General features: G+C 41.2%; 1 protein-coding gene across 14 annotated transcripts in view; it reads left to right on the plus strand.

The window, feature by feature from the left end:
• Positions 1-11,210: 11,210 nt before the first annotated feature.
• The window catches only part of AAK1 (AP2 associated kinase 1), a 254,149-nt gene continuing 245,852 nt past the window's right edge, over positions 11,211-19,507 (plus strand). For 10 of the 14 annotated variants that reach the window (XM_020985375.2, XM_020985378.2, XM_020985377.2 and 7 more), the window contains exons 1-2: positions 11,211-11,380; positions 11,810-12,302. In XM_020985375.2, the coding sequence (XP_020841034.1) occupies positions 12,140-12,302 (163 nt within the window). In that variant the 5' untranslated portion in view covers positions 11,211-11,380; positions 11,810-12,139. The remainder of the gene's footprint in view (positions 11,381-11,809; positions 12,303-19,507) is intronic. The other 4 variants (XM_020985380.2, XM_020985385.2, XM_020985386.2 and 1 more) reach the window with 1 other exon arrangement.

Consider the following 19,507-nt stretch of genomic DNA (forward strand, 5'->3'; position numbering starts at 1 on the left):
TGTACAATCATATTAAACATATTTCCACATTAGTCATATTGTGAAAGAAGAATCAGAATAAAAGGGGAAAACTACAAGAAAGAAAAGAAAACAAAAAAAGGTAAAATTAGTTTGCTTCAATCTATATTCAGACTCCACAGTTCTTTCTCTGGATATGGATAACATTTTCCATCATGAGTCTTTTGGAATTGTCTTTGTATATAATTTGTCATTGTATTGCTGAGAAGAGACAAGTCTGTCAAAGCTGATCATCACACAGTGTTGCTATTACTGTGTACAATGTTCTCCTGGTTCTGTCCACTTCACTCAGCATCAGTTCATTTAAGTTTTTCATAGAGTTTTTTTTTTGGTAAACATACTGGAGTAGTTTGCCTTTTCCTTTTCCCAAGTGTCCCCATTTTACAGATGAGGAACTGAGGCAAATAGGGGTTAAGTGACTTTCCCAGAATCATAATGAAGTGTATGAGCCTGGATTTGACCTTAGGTTTTCCTGACTCCAGGCCTGGTGTTCTATCCACTCTACTGCTTAGCCGCCCTCTGAGTGTTCCTAGGCAATGAATAATTTTCATTTTTTTTATACATTTGCTTAAAAGCTTTCTGTAGGATAATAGGGTCTATAGGAGAATATTAACTCTGATAAATCTTAGGACAGTATTGTGGACACACTCCTGGGTTCTTAGAGCACCATAATGCAATCAAAATCTTGGGTTTGATAGATCAGGATTCATTTCTGGTGGGGTGAGGAGGAACAGAGACTCTGTGATGGGCCTCTTACAGAAGATGGAGATTGAGCCAAGTCTTGAAGGAAGCTAGGGAATCCATTAGGTGGAGGTGAGGAGCAAGAGCATTCCAGCCACAGGGGACAGCCATTGGAAAGGCATAAAGTCAGAAGAGGAACTACTGCATGGGAGGAACTACAAGACCAGTGTAGGTAGATTATAGAGTACGTAGAGGAAAATAAAGAGCAAGAAGACTGGAAAGGTAGGAAGGGGCCAGGTTATAAGGAAGGGTGTAAAGAGCCAAACAGAATTTTATATTTGATCCTGGAGGTACTTGGGAGACACAGAGTTTATTGAGCTGGGGGTGCATAATGTGATCTGATATGTGCTTTACTAAAATCACTGCTACAGCTGGATGAAAGAATGACAAGAGATATGCGGCAGGGAGATGAACCACAAGGCTCTTGCACTATCCCAGATATCAGGTGATGAGAGCTTGCACAAGGGTGGTAGCTACGTGAGTGGAGAGAAAGGACTGATAGGAATGTTCTGCAGGAAAAAACAAGACTTGACAAAAGACTGGATAAGTGGGTTGAGTAGACAGGTTGAGAATGACACTGAGGCTGGAACCTGAGTGGTTAAGGAGGATGTTGTGCCCTGGATAGTTATGAGGATGTTAAAAAGAGCAGAGAATATGAGGGCAAAGTTCTGTTTTGGACATGCAGAGTTCGAGATGTCTATGAGACAGATCCAAGAAGTAGCTGGCGCTTCAAATCGTTTGCAAAGAGATAACTGAATCCATGAGAGCTGATGAGACCACTGAGAGACAGTACCGAGGGAAAAGACAAAAGGCCCAGAAGAGAGCCTTTTGGGGGACATGCATAATTAGTGGGCAAGATCTGGTATTGATCCATCAAAAGAGAACGAGGTAGTAAGACAGAAAGAAGGAAAATCAAGACAGAACAGTATCACAAAAACCTAAAGAGGAGTGATTGACGGCATCAAAAGTTTCAGAGAAGGGGCAGCCAGGTAGTACAGTGGATAGAGCACTGGCCCTGGAGTCAGGAGGACCTGAGTTCAAATCTGGCCTCAGACACTTGATACTTACTAGCTGTGTGACCCTGGGCAAGTCACTTAAACCCATTGCCTAGCCAAAAAAAAAAAAGATTTGGCAATTGAAAGATCATTAATAAAATTGGAAAGAATAATTTTAGTTGAATGATGAGGCTGGTTGCAAAGGGTTTATAAGAATGAAAGGAGAGAAGTGGAGGCACTGGGTGTAAACAGCTTTAGCCACAAAAGGTAAAAGAGATATAGGATGATAGCTAGTGGGGATGGTTGGATCAAGTGATCCAAGGGATGGAGGAGTCATAAGTATGTTTGTAGGCTTCCACTTGGACTTTTCTGTGTGGATAGACAGGCCAAATTCCTTTGAATGATCTTCCAGGAAGCTCTACAATGTTTTGGGTCTTGATAAAATCAACATAATGCCATCAACAAACAGTAGCATCAGGAAGAGCTCACCATCCACAGTGGACCTCTCTTCAACCTGGACTCTACCCTGGATTTCTGCCATCACAGTGGCAAATATCTTTGGTGAATATACATCTCCTTGTTTTATGTCTCATCTAGTGTTTATTATTTAAAGGTTACTGAGTAGAGTTGTTTTAGTAAGGACTTTATAAATGCTTATTGAAATTGATTGATTTTTGTCGTTACATCTCCTAAGAAACCCTGAAGGATCTTGATGCATGGATGGGAGAATATAAAAGAGTCTCTGTGAGGCAGGCTCATCATTAACCAACAATAAGCACCATTTATTATTATAGTTTCTACATCTTTCAGTTCATTTTGAGATGGTAAAGATGTGGTTCAGTGTTGAATATCACTTGTGAAAGCTTGCTTGTAAATGTCTCATTGAGAACGATGCTCTCATTTTATGTATAAATAGCCATCATAAAGATTTGGTTGGTTCGTTGTTGTCCTTTGTTCTTGAAGGGGACCAACATGACATCACTGTGCCAGAGTCAAGCTACAGTGCATCCAATTGTGGCTGATCAGAGCAATACAAGCTTGCAATGTTCTACCACAGGTTGGGCACAAATAGTCCATGTGAACATGGGGTGGATTCTCTGTATTTGTGCATCTCACATTTCTTTCACGCTATTTCAATTCTGCTTTGCTCATAGAGCATGGCACTTTCTCTGATGAGGGCATGCCATGATGGGTGGTCCTGTGACAGTGTCTCTCATGTCGCACAATTCCAAAGTTCTTAAGAGAGACCTTGAGAGTGACCTTGTATCGCTTCTTCTGACCACCATGTGAATGCTTGCCCTGTGTGAGCTCTCCATAAAATAGTCTTTTTGGCAAGTGCTTGTATTGCATTCCAATAATGTGGCCAGTGCATTGGAGCTGCACCATCTGAAGTAGAGTTTGAATGCTTGGCAGTTTAGTTCAAGAAAAGACCTCAGTGTCTGGTACCTTGTCTTGCCAGGTGATCTTCAGAATCTTCCTAAGACAATTCAAATGGAAGCGATTCAGTTTCCTGGCATGGCACTAGTATACTGTCCAGGTTTCACAGGCATACAACAATGAGGTCAGCACAACAGCTCTGTAGATCTTCAGCTTGGTAGTCAGTCTAACACCTCTTCTCTCTTACACTTTCCTTCAGTCTCCCAAATATTGAACTAGCTCTATCAATGAGTGTGCCAACCTCATTATCAATGTGTAGATCCCTGAAAAGTACACTACCAAGTAAGTGAACTTATCTAACAGCATTCAAAATTTCTCCATTTGCTTTAACCAATTGTTCTGTGTATGGATGGTGTAAGTGCTGACCTATGGAGCACCTGTCTTTTCTTGGTGTTAATTTTTAGGCCAAAATTAGCACAAACAAGAGAGAACCGATCCCTACTTTTTTGCATCTCAGTTTCAGAGACTGCATGGAGTGCACAACCATCTGCAAACAGAACACCATACACCAACACTCCCTCCATTTTGGTCTTGGCTTGTAGCCTTTTCAAGTTGAAGAATTTACCATCAATTCAGTAGCTGACCTTGATGCCATGTTTGTCCTCATTGAAGGCATTTGACAATGTGGCTGAAAACATCATGCTAAAAAGCATGGGAGCAAGCACAAAGTCTTGTTTCACTCCGTTAGTGACTGAGAAAGCACAAGGGCATGGTCCATTATCCAGAACCCAGGCAAGCATACCGTCATGACACTGATGTACGATGCTGGGGAATTTCTCTGGGCAACCAGATTTTTACATAATTTTCCAGCACTATGGGATATTATAGTCTCTATATCTTTCAGCTAATTTTGAGATGGTAAAGATGTGGTTCATCGTTGAATATCACTTGTAAAAGCTTGCTTATAAATGTCTCATTGAGAATGATGCTCTCATTTTTGTATAAATAGCTCTCATAAAGATTTTGTATAGATGTGAGAATAGCCATATAGGTTGGTAGATATTAATGTCCCCTTGGTCACATTTTTCTGGTGTTTCTTAGGGCCAAGGTTTGTAAAATGAGATGACTAGTTAGTGCAGTGGATGAACCATTGCACCTGGAAAATCATGGAGACCTGAATTCAAATTCAGTTTTAGACACTTAATAACTGTGTAACCCTAGGTAAGTTACTTAACTTCTGTCTACTAGGTTACCTCAACTGTAAAATGGAGATAATAACACCACTTACCTTTTGGGGTATTTTGAAGATCAAAGGAGTTAATATTTATAAAGCAGAGAACCAGGTGAGAGAAACACCACGAAAGCAGATATGAAAGCATATCCAGGAGGAGAGGGTGGTCAATAGAATCACATTACAGAGAAATCAAGAATGATTGAGAAAAGCCAGTAGTTTGGGCAACTAAGAGATCATTGATGACTTTTGAGAGAGCAATTTAGTTGAGATCTGAAGCAATTGCAGAATGAAAAAGAAAAGTAGAGGAAAGGAGGGGGGGCACCAAGTATATATGTTTTCTCAAGGAATTCAGCTGAGAAAGACAAGAGAAGAAGAGGTTAGATAGTAGAGACAAAAGAATCTAGTGAGAATTTTTTAAGGGTGGGAGAAACTTGGACATGTTTGTAAGAAGAAGGGAAGGAACTTGTGGATAACAGATTGGGGGAAGGAGGAGTATTGAGGAGTGTGGTTTGTCTTTGTTCTCTAATAGGACCATGACATCAGGAAGATGATGACATGACTTGCAAATGAATTGAATTTAAGTGAGAGAGGGCTATGTGAAGTCATCAGCCTCACTTTCTCCTCCAGAGCCATCTGGGTCCAGTGACCCGATAAAGATCAGGACAACTGGAGATGGCCCAGGATGGAGTGGGAGACCTTGGCCTTTTTAAGCTAAGGTCATGCCAAGGTCTCACTTTGAGTGAGGCTGTTGAGGAGGAAATCTGGTAGAGAAGACAGCAGGGTGTGGGATGAAGCCTATGTGTAAAGGAGTTGGCTTTGGTTAAGGAGAAGGGTTGCCTCAGCAATATGTGCAAAAAGAGCATAATATAACAAAGTAAGTTTGACTGCTATTTTCTCTCTCTAATCTCAATGACTTTAAGCAGGCAGAGTGCTTTGAGTTGGGGAAAGCAGTACATTTTGGTAGTCTGGCCATTCCAACCAGACAATGCTTCTCTCGACAAACATTTATCAAGCATCAGCTATGCACAAAGCATTGCTTGTAGAATTATAGAATTTCTGAGCTGGAAAGGATCTTTTGAAATCATTTAATCCAACTTTCTTATTCTGCAGATGAGGAAGGGGAGGCTCAGAGAACTTAGATGACTTGTCTAAATTCACATGGTTTTTGTTTTATTTAATCTTAAAAACAAATACACAGTAACATGCTATAAACTTAAATACTAAAACTTATATACAAAATAAGAAATGAAAAAAGACCATTGCCATGTGCACAGAAGAACGTGAGAGAGGATTCAAAATATACAGCAATAAATTTCCATTTCAAGAAAGCCTATGTAATACTACACATTGTGTTCAGAGCTATTCATCTTTTCTTTGCTTCCTTCCAAGTTTTCTTTTATTCTCTGCTGTGCATTTTTTATTTTGTTCTTTCCCCCCCTTTTCTCCTCCCCCCAAGAAGGCTACAATTAAGCACATATGTGTATGCATGCATACATGTATGCATGTATGTATACACATATGCATGCATGCATACTTACATATACATATCTACACACAAACATTTATTATACGTACATATACATATATACATATACACACACGCACTTACATACTCATACATATACTTAGGTATATATAATCATACTCATATATAGACATATACATTCACATGCATCAATGTAAGACTGTACTACACTTGTTTGTCCTTTGTTTCTCTGAGGGTGGATAACATCTTCCTTCATAGTACCAAGTCTTTCAATATTCATTAGTTAGAGTTTGAATCCAGATCTAACACCCTGCCTGGTGTTTTTTCCACTAAACCATACCATCAAACTAGATAAAATGTTTAATATTATTTAGTAATATTACTTGGAATTTCTCCATGGCATCTTCTAATTTCCCTTATTTATAGCTTGAACACACATATATTTCCACAATGTTATCCTTTTTGTCTTCCTGTCTTCTTTCTTTTTTTTTCTATTTAAAAAAAATTTCTTTATTTGTAAAATGCAGATAATAAGAGCACCTACTCCTCAGGGGCATTTAATGATCAAAGTAGGTAATATTTATAAAGAGCTTTGCAAACCTTAAGGTGTTATATAAATTTATTATCTACTCTGTCCTAGGTACTGGGGATGGCAAGGGGCAGAACCAGGGATTCAATAAGTCAAGCCATCCAGCTAGATTTTGGAGCCAGGATGCAGCTCATTTTACATAGGAACCAAAACCTGTCATGATTATGAAAATGTTGAGACAGGAAGAGAGGTCAGGAGTCAGGTAAATCAAGGCCAATCCGGGAGCTGAGCTTTCACTGAATGACAGTTTTGCTGTACTCAGCATGTTTTCACAATGACCTCTTATTACATTCTCCCTAAATTATTTTCTGTTTTTTTTTTTGAGGGCAATGCTGCCAACCTCCAGGACCTAAAAGTGTATACTGCATTATTCTTCTATGAGTTATTTTTTCAGCCAGCCACTTTACTAGGAGGGAAGGAAGGAAAGAAGGAAGGAAGGAAAGAAAGAAGGAAGGAAGGAAGGAAGGAAAGAAACAAAGATTTATTAAACACTTATTATGTGCCAGGCACTATGCTAAGAGCTTTATATTATATCTCATTTGATCTCAAGACAAAAAGGATAACATTGTGGAAATATATGTGTGTTCAAGCTATAAATGAGGGAAGTTAGAAGATGCCATGGAGAAATTCCAAGTAATATTACTAAATAATATTAAACATTTTATCTAGTTTGATGGTATGGTTTAGTGGAAAAAACACCAGGTGCTAATATTATCTCCATTTCACAATTGAGGAAACTGAAGCAGACAGATCTTAAATGACTTGCCCAGGGTCACATGGCTACTAAGTGTCTGAGGTAAAATTTGAACTCAGGTCTTCCTGATTCCAGGCTGACACTCTACCTACCAATAGACAAACCATTTCCCCTCTCTCTGCCTCATTTTTCTCATCTGCAAAAAAAAAAAAAGTGTTAGACCACATGAGCCTAAGATCTCTTCCAGCTCTAAATTCTGGTGGGAAAGAACAAGGCCCAGAAACAAGCTCCAGTTCCAGTTAGCCACTCCCACAAAACTACCTCAGCCAATTCCTGTTTTGATGACAACAGCTTGGTTGAACCATGTTAATTTGATTCCTGGGGGACTGTCTGAGTAGGTGCTGGTAGTTCCACTATCTGATGAAATTGAAGTGTTGGTTGGTTTTGATGGAAAAAAAAAAAAAGACTTATCCTGAGGTTTGAATCCTAACAGACCTGTCAAAGATGCCTTCTCTTCTGCACCCCACCCCCACTCCCAGGCCCACCATGGCCATTCATTTGTTTCGGTTTCATAACGTGTTGCAGCAGAACCATGTCAAAGAATTCAGTCAGACCACCACTAATCCAAGTATAGTCATTTATTGAGATTGACGCCTTTCATGAAGCAGGCTAAGTTCCAAGAGGAACCAGCAACTTTAGTGAAAGCAAGACAGATTTTTATAGGGTAAAGATGCAATTACATAATAAATTATAATATTAAAAAGGCAAGAGGTATTTGTTAAAGGATAAGGTAACAGGGGAGGGGTCCCAGCTTCAATGGAACTATACATGTGATTTCCCATAATGCATGCAGAAAAACCCATTGGGGGGGTATGTATGTATGATAATGATATTATAATAAGTCTCTCTATGTCATAAGTTCACCTAAAGGGTAGCTTTTGCTATTACTGCACAGGTGCCTACTTAGGGAAAGTTTCTTTTATTGTTTTGGGGTCAATATCCTGCTTGGGCATCATGGTGGTACTGCTTTCTGGTTGACTGAGTATTGTGGTCCTGTCTAAGACTAGATGGATGTGGTTGTGGTTGAGTGCATGGACACACCTGCTGTTTCCGTGGGAAATATGAGGTCTGGGGGCAGTGGCTAGCTAGAGGTAGTAGCTGGGATCCCATCACATGGACACACCAGTTGTTTCTGTGAGAAATATGAGTTCATGGACACACCTGTTGTTCTAGTGAGCAGTGATGCCTATATGAAGAAGTTAGGATATGGGGTGGGGGAGGCAGCAGTGGCTAGGTAGGGGCAATGGGTTTGCTGTTTAGTGGGGCCAATAAGGAAGTTAGAATATTGGTGCTGGGGGCAGCTTTATTAGGATTCCATCACATTCATAGATTGTGCCCAAGTCATTTTTTACAGACCAAATTAGGTTAAAATACTCATTGTAGGCAGCTCTGGAGTGGGAAAAAATGTCATCAATGGGCAACTGCTCATTGTAGTAGTAGTCTGAAAGGCAAGAGGTGGGGAAAGGAAACAGAATAGGATTATCTCTAAGAGCTGATTGGATAATTAGAACTTTGTTATTTAAATGTATCACATGTAGTTGTTCAGTGGTTTTCAATCACGTCTGACTCTTCAAGACCCTATTTGGGATTTAAACAAATAAATAATTAATTAATTTTTAGTTTTTAACATTCATTTCCATAACATTTTGAGTTTTAAATTTTCTCCCCCTCTTACTTCTCCCTCCCCCCAAGACAGCCCTACAATCTGATATAGGCTCTACATATACACTCATGTTAAGCATCTTTTCCCATTAGCCATGATGTAAAGAATAACTAGAATTAATGGGAGGAACCACAAGAATGAAGCAATAAAACAAAACAACAAAGGAAAAGGAGAGCAAATAGTATGATTCCATCTGCATTAAACCACTATTGATTAGAGAAATGCAAATCAAAATGACCCTGAGGTACCAATCACTTCTATCAGATTGGCTAACATGACAAAACAGGAAAATGATAAATGTTGGAGATGTGGGAAAATTGGAACACTAATACATTGTTGGTGGAGTTGTGAAATGATCCAACCATTTTGGAGAACAATTGTAACTATGCCCAAAGGGCTATAAAATTGTGCATACCCTTTGACCCAGCAATACCACTTCTAGGTCTGTATCCCAAAGAGATCATAAAAACAGGAAAAGAAACCACACGTACAAAAATATTTATAGCAGCTCTTTTGTGGTGGCAAAAAACAGGATTTTCTTAGCAAAGATACTGGAGTAGTTTACCATTTCCTTCTCCAGCTCAGTTGACAGATGAAGAAACTGAGGCAAACAGGGTTAAATGACTTGCCCAGGGTCACCCAGCTAGGAAGTATCTGAGGCCAGATATGAACTCAGGAAGGTGAATCTTCCTGACTCCAGGCCCAGCACTCTGACCACGACCACCGTGCCTCATCACATGTAGTTACTCAGCCCACAAAACCAAGATAGAAGGCAAGTTATGGAATAGGGAGAGGAAACGGACCTGTAATTTCATTGGTTTAGGGAACTCTCAGATGAGGAAATTCCCTTTAACAATCCCTGAAAGAATTGCCTCTGCCTTGCTTTGGGCAGTGAATTGACAGGAATCACACTGGCATTCTTTGGAGGTGGGATTTGAACTAGGGGGTTTGCTTGGCACCAAGGTTAGCTCTGGCAGCATGGTATAGTGGATGAATATATGATAAAAGAACCATTCTTTCTCCCTGAACCACCTCTCTCAGCCACTGCCTAGCCCCTTATAGTAGGGTATGGTATAGCTGCCTTAGTTCTATGGATCATAGGATTTAAGAGCTCTAAGGGACCTTGGTGAATGAACATTTGATCTAACACGCTCATTTGACAGATGAGGAAATTGAGGCTTCTAGGTGAAATGCCCCTGCACAAGGTCACACAGTTTGTAAGGAGTTGAGGCAGTGTGGGCCTCCAAATTAATTTTCTTTCTTACTCCACCAAACTGCTTCTCCCTTTACACTTCCTTTTAACTGTCTTATTTCTGCCAATTAACTCCCCATGGAATTGTAAATTACTCCCTGGGGCAGACGCTGTGTCCTCTTCTCTGGCAACCCCAGCATTACTTAGTAAAAAAGTTGGGCTAAAGGAGGTGCCCCATAAATATGTATTGGGCTGAAAAGAAAAGTCTTCCTTTTGGGGATGAAAGTGTGAACTCAGGCTCCACACACCGTCTTGACTCTTACTAGTTTCGTGACCTTGGTCATGTCTCATCTTTTAAAACGAGAGGATGGGGCCACAGGACCTCCAAGGGCTCTTCTAGCCCTACGATACTATACGTTCTAGCATTATAGGCCCCAAAGGGGTTCCTTTGGAGGGAACAGACTCCCAGCATCTACACTGGGCCTGCAAACTACCACTCCCAGAGCATCTCTGACAGCAGGTTAGAACGCAATTAACATGGATTTATTGGGTAGAATTACTCAGCCAGCTGAGAGTTTATTTACATATCTGAATCCGCCGAACATCCCTAACTATCCCTTCCAATTTTGCAGAGCAGTCCTATCTTCTTCTCCTAGCTTTTTATTCCCCACCCTCTTCTTGCCCTTTCCCTATCCTCCCTTCTCCAGCTCTCTGGGAGTTGTAGTCCCTCGGTGCGCTCCGCCCCTCCCCCTCCTCTAACAGCGCTGAACTCCTTTCCCAGGATGCCCCGCGACAGAGTGAAAGGTTCAGGGGTTTGGGAATTTTTTTTTGGTCTTTTTTTTTTTAAAGAGACAATTAAAAGAAAGAAAATTAAAACTTCGACCTCTCCCCAGCCGCCAGTTTCTCCTCTTGCATGCAATCTTCCAACCACTTGCTTGGGCTACACCCCAGGTACTGCTACTCCTCCTCCCTCCCTCCCTTCCTCCTTCCTTCTGTGCTCCAGGTCGGGAAATGATGTGAATTTGGAGCTGCAATGCTCCACCCCTAACCCCAGCCCCGCCCCGCCCGCTCGCCCTCAATGGAAAGACACTTCCTGTGACAGTTCATTTCCTGGTTGGATGGATGGAGCCGAAGAGGGTGTGTGGGGCGGCGGGGGGGAGGGGTAGAGAGGGGGGTCAATCTCCGATGGTCTCTCCAGCGATCAGCTGAAGCCTCATGCAATCCTCGCCTCTCCCGGGTTACCTTGCAACAGAGTTGCAGTCTGGGATCCGGCGGCGGTGACAATGTTGCTGAATTGGTAGCCAGGATCCTGCAGCCTGGAGCTGTACGAAGTGGGTAAAAAACTGCCTGGATGCTCTCTGGCTGGGTCTGGGGAGGGGGCGATATGCCCGGGGTTGGGGGAGGGAGCGGCCGGCCGCTGTTGTATTAGCTGCTGGGAGACCGGCAACCCTGCTCTCCTTGCCTTGCCTGCCTCTCTCCCCGCCTGGGGAAAATACCGACTCAGGATATGCCTAGCTCCCGCGGCTGGGGAGGCGTTTTCAGTTGCTGTCACTTGATGGGAGGGTGGGGGGGAGTGGGAGGGTGGGTGACCCGGTGTTTTTCCTCACTATGTAAGGGCAGGTGGCATCTTCCTGGTGTATGTGTGTGTGTGTGTGTGTCCGTATGTCCCCCTAGAGAAAGGCAGACGATTTATTATAATTATAATAATAAGAATCATTATTATTTAGTAACTGACTCATCTTCTCTTTCTGCCGTCACAGGTCTAAACTTTAAAAAATCGCTTTCCAGAAGAGGAAGAGAAAATTGCACTACTTAGAAGCATACACATATTATATGCATAAATATATATATATATACACACACACACACACATATATATATATATATATATATATATATATATATATATATAAATATATACACATTCTTCCCTCCTCTCCTATGAGTGGATTTTTCTTGTTATCTGAATAGAGATCCTAGAGGAAATCTGGGGACTTCTTGCTTTTCATAATTAAAAGAAAGAAAGAAAGAAGAAAAAAGCAGCCAGGAACCATTTCATCCACTGCTTGGTCGCTGCCTTCTTTTGCAAGATGAAGAAGTTTTTTGACTCCCGCCGGGAGCAAGGAGGCTCTGGCCCGGGGTCTGGCTCCAGCGGAGGAGGGGGGAGCACCTCGGGCCCAGGGAGTGGGTACATCGGCCGCGTTTTCGGCATTGGGAGACATCAGGTCACCGTGGATGAGGTATTGGCCGAAGGTAAGAGAGAAACGGCTGTGAGTGCTTTCGGAACAATCCTGTTCCTATGCTTAAATTTTCCGGATTTTCAGTAAAAATGAGTAGACTCAGGCCTTTTGAATCTCCTTCTTCGTCCCCTCCCCAATTCCTTGTCCCCAGATTCATTATCCTTGAGTGGTTTAAAACTGGGATATGAAAATGACAGGTACCATTTTTCGCAGACCTTTATTGTATATATGTATGTATTATAAATACGAAAGTAGCTATATTGCACCCTACCTTTCAGTGCTGCCTTGTGGATCAAACAAACTACTGTATGGGAAAGCCCTGGAAAAAGTACTAAGCACTATAAAAATAGGTGGGGGTGGTTGTTGTTATTTCTTTACGGAGAATTTGGAATATGGTGATAGGGGAGATTTGAGGAAGAGTTGGAAGGGAGGAGAGAGACCCTGACTTTCCTTTGCTATCAGTAGACAATCAGAAAGAAGAGAGGCTTTTCAGAGGAAAGGGAGTCTGTTTTCCCAGATGCACAGAACCTAGCGCCAAGGCTCTTGGTGGAAGGAGCCAGCTTTTCGCCCCAGCTCAGCTGGAAGCAGGTCCTCAGAGTATAGCAGAGGTAGCAGACATGATTTGAAATGAGTCTTGTTTCTCAGTTCAGATATGGAGGCTTTTCTTCTGTTTGTTTGGGTTTGTTTTTCTTTTTCTTTCTTTTTTTTTGTTTGCTTTTTATCCAAGTGGAGAAATACTTGAAAAGCTTATAAAGGGAAGGCTCTCTGCCTTTGATTTCCCACTCCCTTAAAGAGTATGGACCCACCCCAAAGGATATGCACATATCATATCTGGCACATATATGACATTTGTACTGCTATCTCGATGTATGTGTGGTATATATTATATATGCATCGTGTATGTTATATATTATATATGTAATGTTTATATCTATATCTTAACTACTTTTCCCCTTTTTCCATCCTCCCCCCACTTCAGGAATAACTTTGTATGTCTGTTTTGGTAACCTTATCCTCGACCTTCATACTTATGCCAGACTCATTATATTTTTCACAGTCCATTGCATGCCCAGCGTGTCTTTATTTTTAATAAGAGCAGAAATTTCCTTGGCATGAAGCTTTTGAAACTAATTGGATGGAGACAGCCTGCTGAAGACAGTAATGTAATGGGGATGGGGAGAAGGAGCAGGCCTGTATTTCTGCAATAAGCAGTTTGAAGCCATCCAAACTATGAGGACAGGACTCCTGAGAAAGGAAAACCAAGGAAACTGGGGAGAAGAAAGTGGGGGAATTCTCTTTAAAAGGCTCTGTGTCATGAAAAATCCAAGTTTAAGCAAGCCCTGGGTCCTGACCTGGGACCTCTGAAATGCCGGTCATGGCGAGTGCTTATAGGCAGGGTGCTGACTGGGTGGTGGGAGGAGGAAGGAGCTGTGTTTGTCTCTGAGCTTGTATAATCACTGGATTCAGCTAGGGCCCAGTTCTTTGCCAGGGGGATTGAAGCCTCTAGCCTCCTCCCCACCTCCTTCCTGTAAAAAAAAAAAAAAGGAAAAATTCCCTTTTTTTCTTTCTGAAATTTATTCCTGTTCCCTGCCTTTTTATAGCTAGACCTTTTTTGGTAACCGAGGCACTGTCTCTGAATTCCTACATTAAGGGCTTTTGGGTTAGGATGGGAGACTCCCCACCTCAGAGTCTGGTCTTTCACTTTCATCCCTGTACCAGAGTCCTTGACTGCAGCAGAGAGGTGAAGTATTATTTTCCCCCTTGGGGAAACAAGGGGAAATGGATCTGTTACCCCCTTGCTCGTCTTGATCCCAATGGTCCTCTGCTGGTGAGATCCCTGGAGAGGACCTTGTTTACCTCAGGACTGTTGCCCAGTCTGCCTGGGAGGGGATTTTGTTGAGAGCAAAGGGGTTAGGTGGGAGGGAAGGCATCTAGAGCCTCTTTACCTGGCTCCAGGGACTGTTGTCAGGATTGCTCTTTTTCCCCCCCGCTGAAAGCAATTGATGAGAACTGCTTTGTCACATCATCATAACCAAGCCCATGACATATGGTACCTGGGAAGGGCTTCGCAGCCATTGTTGATTTGGGATCCCAGGGAAATGGGATTAGGTCTATTTGACCAGTAGGGGAAACTGGCTCAACTAGGGGAAGACCTTGTTCTGGTCTTTTCACATCAGGTTATAGAGGCTAGATCTGAAGCTTTGGACCTGTCTGTTCCCTAGTCTCTTGTTGAGCCTGAGTCAGAGGCTCCTGGGAGTGGGGTAGGGAGGAGCCAATATACAAGGCATTTATAGAGCTTCTACTAAGTGAGTTCTATGCAAGGTGTCCTGGGTAAATGCAGGCAAGAAGGAGTTAAGGATTCTGCCTTCAGGGAGTTTACAGTCATGGTAAAGGACTTATAAAAAGACAAACAAAACAACAAGGCCACATATATTTATATGCATGCATATGCACATACATGTGTGTACATATAAACATAATATACATACACACATAAATATACACATGTATATGTGCATGTGTATATATGTAAATATAAAATGAATGTACTGGACATATGCCCTAGGAGCTTAGAAGAGGTAGAGAAATATAGAATATCAAAAATGAAGGGTCTTTCCAGGTCATTTATTTCAGCCTTCTCATTTGCAGATGAAGAAACTTTCATTTAATAATTTAAGCCCTTAACTTTCAATAACATTGTGAAGTAGGTAGTACAAATGTGACTATTCTTACTATACAAAGGGAGTGGCTGAGGCTTTGAAAATTCTTGTGGATAGAGTGTCAGCCTTTGATTCAGAAGACCTGGGTTAGAATCCTGGCTTTAGAGACTTTTGAGGCCTCAGTTTCCTCCTTCGTATCAGGTATAATAATACCAACCCTAAATATTTTACAGGGTGTTTTTGAGAAGAAATTTTTTAATGAACCATAACACACTATGTGAATATATGATTTTATTATTCAGTGACCAGCCCAAGGTCTCACTCCTAGGCATTGGTGGGGCTGGAACTTGAATTGGGATCTCCTAACTCCAAGTCTGGTGTTCTTTACCTTATACCAAGATAGCCCTTGGCTCCTTGGAAGACGTCATTGAAGAAGTAGGACTTGACTGAGACATTAAAGGATCAGTCACCTTTATTTTTGTATCCTCAGCATCTAGCACAGCACCTCAGTTAAATGCTTTGCGAATTGATTGGGTAGGATTCAGAAAAGTGGAGAATGGGTGAGAGCACAGTAGTCATGTGAGTAAAAGTGAGGAGGCAGGAACGTTTGTGATCTGTTTGGGGAAAAGTTAAGTAGACCATTTTGGTTGAAACGGCCTCTTCCCCTGATGGCCCACCATGGGTTACATAAAGACCTGTGTGGCCAACTATTCCTGAAGTCTTACCATGCCCTTTTAGTTCTTGACCAATTAGCTTATAGCTTTTTGGGTTCTACTATCTCCTGCCTTAAACTCCTTTTCTCCATATCAAATCTAGGTGCCTATATGTCCATATCTTCCAGCCAGGGTTTCCTACAGACCATGAAAGTCTAGACTATATACTAGTCAGTCCGTCAGCAAGCATTTATTAAGCTCCTACTGTGTGTATGCCAGGCCCTGGGGATACAGATATAATGAGAGCTTACATTCTGTAGTGGGGGACTGCATCAGGAAGCAGCATGGTAGGGGAACCTCAGGCTCAGACCCATTGCTTACCATGTAAATACCATGGACTGTCTCATGTGGCCTTCTGTTTGTGGCCTGTAGAAAAAGCTGACAGTGGGGGCAGCTAGGTGGCAAAGTGGATAGAGCATTGGCCCTGGATTCAGGAGGACCTGAGTTCAAATCTGTCTTCAGACACATAACACTTACTAGCTGTGTGACCCTGAGCAAGTCACTTAACCCCATTGCCTAGCCAAAAAAGAAAAAAGAAAAGAAAAGAAAAGAAAAAGCTAACAGTGGCCTATGACCCTGAAGCTGTAACAGGAGGCCAGTTTCAGAGAAGGGGCTGACGCAAACAGGAAGGTCCTTATACCTTCATGCTTCTGTTCTTCAGACAGCCTGACCCTTATTAGGTTTTATAGGGTAGCAAGCACTTGGGAGGCCTGTTGGTACAAGAAGGAAGGGCGTCAGAAAAGGTTTCCTGACTCCCCATTCAAACAGTCTCTACCTCTTAAGATAGGGGTGGTCCTCTCACTTGTGTTGTTCTTACTGAGGGAACTCGGGCAGGTTAGTCTGCCCTAGGGTAATGGGCAAAACTGTGATATTGGGGAAAGGTCTGGCTTGGTTTTCTAGAACCAAAACAAAGAAAATTGAAGCAAACACCTAGTGAGTTTTAAGGGCAAGAAAGAATTTAGAGCAGGAGTGGGGAACCTGCGGCCTTGAGGTCCTTGAGTATGGCACTTTGACTGAATCCAAATTTTACAGAACAAAAAGATTTGTTTTCACAAGTAATAATAACCCAGGGTTTTCCCTCAGTTGATCCCTCTTTTACAAGGAAGGTAAAAGCAAACCTTAAGGATGGACAGTCTTCACATATTCTAGATGGAAGAATGGAAGCACAGACCTGTGAAGGGACCTAGGTTCAGGTCTCAGTGCTACTGCTTTATCACCTATAGAGGCTTGGACAGCTTATTTCACTTCTTTGAGTTTCATATTCTTCATCTGTAAAATGTGGGGGTTAGATGAAGATGATTTCTGAGGTTCTTTCCAGCTCTGAGTCCCAGGGCCCTGTTAGAATCTTTTGTTTCCTTCAAACCTCAGTTCAAACTACCCCTTATGTGAAGCCTTGCCCGATTTCTCCCCAACCTCCAACTGCTAGTGTCTTCTTCAACTCACCTTGCATATATTTTGTATATAGTTATATGTATACATGTTGCCCTTTCTGATAGAATATAAGCTCCCTGAGGGTAGAGACTTTAATTTTTGTTTTTGTAGCCCCAATGCATACATAATAGGCTGCCAGGTACATGGGATAGGATCAGGGATAGTATTGGACCTCTAATCTCATTAGTATAGGAACTCTGAGGGAGAAAACTCCCTCTACCAATTCAGAGAGACACCTGTTCTACAACTTAGACACCTAGATGGTTGCCTGTGGTATTAAAAGCTTGACTGACTTACCCAGAGCCACAGATTGTATGTTTCAGGGGGTAGCACGAGGTCTTACTGATTCCAAGGCAGGCTTTCTAGCTTTTCTGCTACATTATAGGCTCTTAATAAATGTTTGTTGATGGATGGATCCTGCTGAGTTCCAGATTCCTCCAATAACCCTGTACCTGTTAGACCAGGTTATCTCTTTAAATAGCCCTGGATCAGAGTTTTAAGTCTAGGTGAATTGATCTTTCTTTCAAGAGGGACTCTTAAAAGAGAAATCAAATGCTAAGCCTAATGGTCACTAATGGTTCTCGGCCATCATCTAGTTCTGGTTAGGTGAGTTACAGATCTCTGTGTGTGGGTGTTTAGGTCTGGGACTTCATCTGGATACACCACCAATACATATTTCTCTTTCTTATCCCATGCAGATTTTGTCTGTATGTTTCCATGAATCCTCTATGGAAGATCTATCTAACCTACTGTATGAAACTTAAAGAAAAACAATCTTGGTAATACTACTGTGGCAGTAGAACAGAATTGAACAAAAATGTGTATCATTTCAGATATACAACTTCCTTAGCTACTTAGTAAGTCTTCATACATGTCTTCACTGATACCTTTTATTCTACTTCTTGGGTGCAAATCGTCTTTGGTAATTAATATGTTGCAACCCATTTATGTCCATTCCCTTTGGGATATTTTGATCTGTACACCTAACCTAGATTAGAAAGTGAGCATACACAACAAAGTATCTTCTTGGTCACTGATTTTTCTCTGGGAATTGCTGCCTCTTGAAAACATTGTAAGCAAATTCCTTGGCCCCTTTAAAATTGTAACCCTCCAAAATGGATTTTTGTATCTGCATTTGGTAAGATCCATGTAGCTGTTCTTCCTCATTTCTTCCTCTTAAATGCCTGTGAAAACTCTTCAGTCTGGGAACAGTGGATAATCTGTCCTGTTCCTCACTGGCTTATTGTTGTTCCTGTGCTTTCATCCAGAAGTGCTACCCTTACCTAGATTTTATGCCACACTCTCTGTGTGACTTATTTTCTTCTCCATGGTTTTTTAGTTTTTATTTTCTTTTGCTTTGTGAGGAAAATACTGCCTGTACCCTTGGACTCTAAACTAATGTTGCTCTTATCTGTCGTCTCAATTCATTTGGAAAGGAGATTGGATATGTGTGCTAGCTGAGGAAGTTTCTGGGCTATTTTACTCTTTATCGTGGTAAGTGTTTTGCAATAGTTAAACTTCTCTGAAAGATGGCATGGTAACAGAGATGGAGGAGTTGCCGTAGGTGAGATTTCCAAGGTAACTTCCACCTCTCGATTTATAATCAGTATCTTTACTTTTGGCCATTTCCTATTTTTAAAAGTTAATTTCATATTTAAGAAGGTTGGCTTGGAACTCCTGTAATTGCATTCAATGTCTTCTTATCCTTTCTTTTAAAAAAAAATTTGAATTTTCTCTAATCATTTGGTCACTTTGCACATAACTTATTCTGAAATGACAGCTGCTTTGATGACAGTGGTTTCCAACTTGTCTATATATATACACACAGATATATATCTAGTCAGTTTCACTTTTTAATGAAAAATTAATTTTTATTATGAAAATTTAATCAAATGAAAATATTTTCATCCAAAAATCAAATGAAAAGTTAATGTCATTAAGTGCTTACCATGTTTAGTGCCTTACTTCCAACTTAGTTTTGCTTCTGTCTTTTCCTGTATCCACATTTTATTGAAGTTACCAAATATCAGAGAAATGTATTGACTTCTAAAGATATTTATAAGATTTCTTTTTTTTTAATCCTTTGGAGAGATGTCCGCATAAACTGCAATGACCTTCAATAGCTTGCTTATTATGTTCTTCGTGAACATTTCAAGATAAGGTGGTCAATTGTCACGTGAAGTGGGGTGGTTTGTTTGGTTTTTTTTTGGCCTTTATGTGTATGATGAATGCAGTTCCTTCATTTGCCTCTCCTACAGGAATGTTTTTATTTGTTATTTCACATTTAGCTTCACTTTGTGCAGTTTCTTTATGATTTTTGTTTTTATTTTTAGTGAGAATGCCAACGTCAACCTTTTATCACTGGACAGAAATTGCACATTGAAAGGACTTACATTTAAATGAGTGCTAGTTAT

This window comes from Phascolarctos cinereus, unplaced genomic scaffold (assembly GCF_003287225.1).
Source record: "Phascolarctos cinereus isolate Bilbo 61053 unplaced genomic scaffold, phaCin_HiC Scaffold_2;HRSCAF=192, whole genome shotgun sequence".
Classification (NCBI taxonomy): Eukaryota; Metazoa; Chordata; class Mammalia; order Diprotodontia; family Phascolarctidae; genus Phascolarctos; species Phascolarctos cinereus.